The 6,498-nt window shown below is 70.6% G+C and overlaps 1 protein-coding gene across 1 annotated transcript; it reads right to left on the bottom strand.

Moving 5' to 3' along the window:
- Positions 1 to 206: 206 nt before the first annotated feature.
- Positions 207 to 5,042, bottom strand: LOC106492232 (beta-1,3-galactosyltransferase 2-like). Its single transcript, XM_067314691.1, has 2 exons — positions 4,981 to 5,042; positions 207 to 2,088 (listed from the first exon to the last, which is right to left on the bottom strand). The coding sequence occupies exon 2, from the start codon at positions 2,034 to 2,036 to the stop codon at positions 987 to 989; it is 1,050 nt and encodes a 349-aa protein (XP_067170792.1). The 5' UTR covers positions 2,037 to 2,088; positions 4,981 to 5,042; the 3' UTR covers positions 207 to 986.
- Between the last annotated feature and the right edge of the window lie 1,456 nt (positions 5,043 to 6,498).

Genomic DNA, 6,498 nt, shown 5'->3' on the forward strand with positions numbered 1-6,498 from the left:
GCTGTCAGCTCGGGACTTGCCTGCCCAAGACCTTTGCACCGAGGCTGGCTCTGTCCCTGGCTCTCCGGCTGCTCCGGCTGAACCGATGCAATGAGCCGGGATGGGGGGGGCTGCCCCATGGCTCCCCCGGGGTCCCTCGAGCCGGCACTAGCGCCGCGCCGGCGGTGTTAGCGCCCAGCAAAGCCGCGGCCCCGACCTGCTCCCACGGCGCTTTAGCTGCAGCCTTGCTGCTTTTCTAAACGTGCTTGTGGAAACAGTTTTACCTTAACTCCTTTGAGCCGTACCGGAGCTGCTCCATGCATCCGGAAAACAGCTGAAGCCTTTATTACCAGGGACTTCTATCGGAGCGTTGTTCTCCGGCCATGTAGGTTTCGCATATTTGCAAATGTGTTTCCCCCGGCCCGCCCGCTCGGGGTTATGTTTTGAATAAACGTTACAGTTGGGAAACACGTAATCCGCGAGCGTTCCCGCTGCTTCCGCTGGGAAATGCACAACCCGCGAGCATTCCCGCTGCCTCCGGGCACCCGGTGCCTCCTTCCCGCGGGAGGCAGAGCTGCTCCGAGCATCCTGCCGGGACCAGTGCGGCTCCGGGCCGTGGGCTCGAGGGGCCTTTGGGGACGATCCGCTGGTTTTCCCGCAGCAGTGGGGAAGCTCCCGCGCCGGAGCAGCCGGGGCTGGAGGAAGGAGTCGGCGCACCAGTTCCCTTCAGCCAGCTCCATCCCGGCCCCTTTATTTACAAATGGAGGCAGCTATAACTTAACGCGTCCCAGCACCGACCCCGTACAAAAAAAAAAGGCATCGATGGCGGTAATACAAAACCGGAGCGAAACGCGGTACCCTGACGCGAGCCCGGGGTCCGGCCGCCCGGGGCGGACCTGAGGTTCGGAGGCGGCTCTGAGCCACCGCTGCGGAGCCGGACACTGTCCAGAAAGTCTGGGAGCGGGCGAGTCCGTGCAGGGAAAAAGGGGGATCAAGGGTGGCGGCGGCTAGGGGGGACAAGCCGGCCCTGGCCCCTGGAAGTGGGGCCAGAGCTCGAGCAGCTCCTTGGGGCTGTAGTGGTGCACCATGACCAGCCTGGAGAACTTGCACTTGTCGTAGGCCACCTTGTACATGTTGAAGAGGCCCCAGGGGCCGTCGGTGACGCGGACGCCCAGCGCGTGCAGGCAGATGCCCACGAAGGAGTCCTCCATGTTGATGAGCGGCAGGGTCTGGGCCACGGCGTAGACCTTGCGCGCCAGGTCGCCCGAGAGCACGTAGGCGGGCCCGCCGCAGTACGGCGGGTACGTCTCGTTGGGGTACACCTCCGGCGGCACGTACCACTTGTAGGCCTTGTTGCGCAGCGGCCCCGTGTTGCGGTAGACGTAACCTGTCATGAAGTCCCGCTTGGGGGGCAGCTGGGGCTGCAGCAGCCGCCGCACCAGGTAGCCCAGGTTGAGGAAGACGTCCTGGTCTGCCTTCACCACGTAGCTGGCGTTGGGGCAGTGCTTGCTCACCCACTCCAGGCCCATCAGCGTCTTCAGCGTCAGGTTGTTGTAGGTGTCCAGGAAGTCCTGCTGCAGCAGGTCGTGGTGCAGCGCGCTCTCCTCCTGCAGCACCTGCTGCAGCGGCTGCCCAAACACCGGGTGCACGCCGGTGAGGAAGAGCCGCAGCACGGAGGCGCCGGGCACGCCGCTCTCGTTGCCCCAGGTCTGCCGCACGGCGTGCCGCCCGGCCGTGTCCCACGGCTCCGTCACCACCAGCAGCACCAGGAAGGGCGTCCGGTCCCGGCACTTGTGGGGCTCGTTGAGCAGGAAGCGGTAGGGGTAGGGGTAGGGGGGCTGCAGCGGGTGCCGGCGGGCTGCCGGCTCGGCTGTGCCGTTGCTCCGCGACGCCTCCTGCCAGGCCCAGGCCGGCCGCCGCAGCGGGACCCCGGCGCCGGCCACCTCTGGCAGCGCGGTGAAGGGCTCCTCGGCGCCCTGCTGCAGCCGCAGCCCCAGCAGCGCCAGCGAGACGAAGGTGGGCAGCAGCAGCACCCGCAGGCTCGCCGCGTACTTCATGGCAGCGGGGCTCCGCAGGCGGCTTCGGCGGGCAGCGTCGTCCGGGACCAACCTGGGAAGAGACGGGACTCCTGAGACCGGGAGCTGAGCCGGCGTGGGGCCACGGAGCGCTCGGGGAGCCAGGAGTATGCAGGGACGCGGAGCGTGCAGGGACCCAGGGAGCATGCGGGGACTGGGAGTGTGCAGGGATTCGGGGAATATGCAGGGACAGGGAGTGTGCAGGGACCTGGGGAGCGTGCAGGGACCCAGGGAGCATGCGGGGACTGGGAGTGTGCAGGGATTCGGGGAATATGCAGGGACAGGGAGTGTGCAGGGACCTGGGGAGCGTGCAGGGACCCAGGGAGCATGCGGGGACTGGGAGTGTGCAGGAATTTGGGGAATATGCAGGGACAGGGAGTGTGCAGGGACCTGGGGAGCGTGCAGAGACCCAGGGAGCATGCGGGGACTGGGAGCATGCAGGGATGTGGAGCATGCAGGAATTCGGGGAATATGCAGGGACAGGGAGTGTGCAGGGACCTGGGGAGTGTGCAGGAAGCCAGGGAGTGTTCAGAGTACCAGGAACATGTAAGGACCCAGGAGCATTCAGGGATCTGGGGAGTGTTCAGAGTACCAGGAACACACAAGGACCCAGGAGTGTGCAAGGACCCAGGAGTGTGCAGGGATCTGGGGAGTGTTCAGAGTACCAGGAACATGCAAGGACCCAGGAGTGTGCAAGGACCCAGGAGTGTGCAGGGATCTGGGGAGTGTTCAGAGTACCAGGAACATGCAAGGACCCAGGAGCATGCAGGGACCTGGGAGTGTGCAGGGATCTGGGGAGTGTTCAGAGTACCAGGAATATGCAAGAACCCGGGAGCATGCAGGGACCCAGGAGTGTGCAGGGACACAGGGAGCGCGCGGGGAGCCGGGGAGCACGCAGCTCTCCCCCAGCCCTCGCAGCCGGCCACGGACCCGCCGCATCCCGCTCGCACGAGTGAACTTTTGCTGGCGGAGGCGACGCGGAGCCCCGGGGCCACGTGCTGATAAGCGCCGCCGGGCGCGATAAGGCCCAGAGCCCTTTTGCCGCACGGGGCCGCGGCAGGTGGGGCCAGCGCAAACACGGCACGCTGATAGCGGGAGGCCGCGTGCTCCGGGAGCACGTTCCGGGGTGCAGGAATGTCTCACGCTCCGGGGTGCAGGGAGGCCTTGTGCACCGGGAGCTCGTTCCTGGAAGCAGGAAGGCCTCGCCGCATGCTCGCTGCGCGCTCCGGGCCGGCCGCAGCCGGGATCAAGGCGATGCCGAGCCCAGGGAGCGGCCCGGGACACCGCGTCCCCCGCGACGGCCCCGCTGTTTGCTCAGAAACGCTGCCCGGCCGCGTCTCGTCGCCAAGGTGCAGCCGGAGCCTCCCGCGAGCTCCTGTGCAGCTTCTGAAACCTTTCGCCGGAAACTCGATAATGAGAATTGCCCCAATTAAGCAATTGCCCCTGCTGAGACCTGAGGGGAGGCTTATCTGCTGTCCTACCTGTGTTGAAACCCAGAAACTGCTTTTCCCATGGCGGGGCAGGAGTTTGTGCGATAACGCCACGCAGAGCCTTGACACGGGGAGCCCCGGCACGGGGAGCCCCGCAGCCGGGCCGATTCCCCCCCCACGGGTGCACCCGCAGCGCCAGGCCTCAGCCCAGCTGTGCTGCACGTGGCCGGAGCCCCCACGGGGTGGGAAGCGGGGTGTCCGGGGGGGCCTGCACTGACCCCGCTGCAGTCGGGGGGCCTGGAGGTCTCAGTCCCCTATTTTTTGGGGGGGGGGGATCCGGACAGCTGGGTCCTCTTTTGGGGGGGGGGGGGCTGGGGCGCAGAGGGCTCCGGAGCCCCCCGGGTGCAGCCCCCGGTCCCTGCCCGGGAATTCCTGGAGCCCCCGGGTGCAGCACAGGGTCCTGCCCGGGGCTCCCCAGGGTGAAGCGCCCCGTCCCTGCTCGGAGCTGTCGGGGCTCCCCGGGTGCAGCGCTCCGTCCCTGTCTGTCTCCTGCCCGGGGCTCCCGGGCTGCAGCGCCCGGTCCCGTCCCGGGGCTCCCCAGGGTGAAGCAGCCCCGTCTCTGCTCGGAGCTCCTGGAGCTCCCCGGGCTGCAGCGCCCGGTCCCGTTCCGGGGCTCCCTGGTCCCTCTCGGGGCTCCCGGGCTGCAGGGTCCCGTCCTTGCCTCTCCTGTCCGGGACTCCCCGGGCTGCAGCGCCTGTCTCTGCCCGTCCCGTCCCGGGGCTCCCCGGGCTGCAGGGTCCGGTCTCGTCCCGGGGCTCCCTTGTCTCGTCCCGGGGCTCCCGGGGCTGCAGCATCCGTCCCGTCCCGGGGCTCCCGGAGCTCCCCGGGCTGCAGCGCCCGGTCCCGTTCCGGGGCTCCCTGGTCCCTCTCGGGGCTCCCGGGCTGCAGGGTCCCGTCCTTGCCTCTCCTGTCCGGGACTCCCCGGGCTGCAGCGCCTGTCTCTGCCCGTCCCGTCCCGGGGCTCCCCGGGCTGCAGGGTCCGGTCTCGTCCCGGGGCTCCCTTGTCTCGTCCCGGGGCTCCCGGGGCTGCAGCATCCGTCCCGTCCCGGGGCTCCCGGAGCTCCCCGGGTGCAGCGCTCCGTCCCTATCTCTCCCGTCCGGGGCTCCCGGGCTGCAGCACCTGTCTCTGCCCGTCCCGTCCCGGGGCTCCCGGTCCCGTCCCGGGGCTCCCGGGCTGCAGGGTCCCGTCCCGTCCCGGGGCTCCCGGTCCCGTCCCGGGGCTCCCGGGCTGCAGGGTCCCGTCCCGTCCCGGGGCTCCCGGTCTCGTCCCGGGGCTCCCGGGCTGCAGGGTCCCGTCCCGTCCCGGGGCTCCCGGTCCCGTCCCGGGGCTCCCGGGCTGCAGGGTCCCGTCCCGTCCCGGGGCTCCGCGGTCTCGTCCCGGTGCCCCGCGGCTGCAGCGCCCGGTCCCGCCCGGGGCTCCCGGTGCCGCCGCTCACCTGCGCGCCCGTCCGTCGCCTCGCGGCGGCTCGCGGCTCTGCGGCGCGGGTGTCCGGGGCGGGCGAGGTGTCCGGCGGCGCTGACGCCAGCGCGGGCACCCCACCCCCTGCGCAAACTTCCCCGCCCGGCCCGGCGCGGCCCGGCGCGGCCCGGTGCGGCCCGGCTGACGCACGGACAGGTCCGGCCGCGGGGGGCGGTGGGGACCCGGCCCGGCCCCGCCCGGCCCCGCCGCCGCCGCCAAACCGCCCCGGGACCCAGGCGTCCGGGTCCCCGCCCGCCTCCCCCCCCTCGAGAGGACCCAGGTGTCCGGGTCCCCGCCCTTCCCCCCGCATCGAGAGGACCCAGGTGTTCAGGTCCCCCCCCCAGAGAGAGGACCCAGGCGTCCGGGTCCCCACCCAACTCCCCAGAGAGGACCCAGGTGTCCGGGTCCCTGCCCCCCCCCCAGAAAGAGGACCCAGGTGTTTGGGTCCCCGCCCTCTACCCCCCCCCACCGAGAGGACCCAGGCGTCCGGGTCCCCGCCCGCCTCCCCCCCCCCCCCCCAGAAAGAGGACCCAGGTGTTCAGGTCCCCCCCCCCAGAGAGAGGACCCAGGCGTCCGGGTCCCCACCCAACTCCCCAGAGAGGACCCAGGTGTTCGGGTCCCCGACCCCCCCAGAAAGAGGACCCAGGTGTTTGGGTCCCCGCCCTCTACCCCCCCCCACCGAGAGGACCCAGGTGCTCGTGTCCCCCCCCCCCCCCCCGAGAGGACCCAGGCATCCGGGTCACCCCACCCATAGAGAGAGGACTCAGGCATCCGGGTCCCCGCCCTCCCCCCCCCCCACTGAGAGGACCCAGGTGTCCGGGTCCCCAGCTCCCCCAGCCCCCCCCGAGAGCACTCAGGTGTCCGAGGCCCCAGGGCCCCTGTCCAGCCCCCCAAGAGGGCCCAGGCGTCCGAGCCCCCAGACTTCGTCCTGTCCCTGTCCCCATCCCCATCCCGTCCCTGTCCCCACGGTGCCGTGTCCAGCCACGGTGCCGGCGGTGCCGCTCGCCTGGGCGTGGGCAGCGGGTGACACTGCATGTGGCAGCTGGGACAAAGGCCAACGCTCCTCTTCGGCGATGCCGGTGTCGACACAGGTGTCGGGCGACGCCGGGACGTGGCCGGACCTGGGTTTGGCAGGATGCTGCTCGTCTCCCCCCCCGGCACGCGCCAAAGAGGCAGAACCGACACCTGGGGGGGGCAGCAGGTGTCTGCGCTGGCGTGCACGGAGCGAGGGCGTGCGAGGGGACACGCACACGCAAGGGGACATGCGTGCAAAGGGGACACGTGCAAGGGCAGGTGTGTGCAAGGGGGCTGCATGTGCAAGGGGCTGTGAGTGCAAGGGGACACACGAGCAGGGGGACGAGCTGTCAGAGCCCAGAGGGCACAAATGGCCCTCGATCACCCTGAGCAGCCCCAGCTGAGCCCCACCTGCACCTCCGCCCCCGGCCCGGGGCCCATTTAGACTCCGGCCGGCTCCTGCCCCGGCTCCTGCCCCGGC

The sequence above is a fragment of the Apteryx mantelli genome, chromosome 36, assembly GCF_036417845.1.
Source record: "Apteryx mantelli isolate bAptMan1 chromosome 36, bAptMan1.hap1, whole genome shotgun sequence".
NCBI classification, from domain to species: Eukaryota; Metazoa; Chordata; class Aves; order Apterygiformes; family Apterygidae; genus Apteryx; species Apteryx mantelli.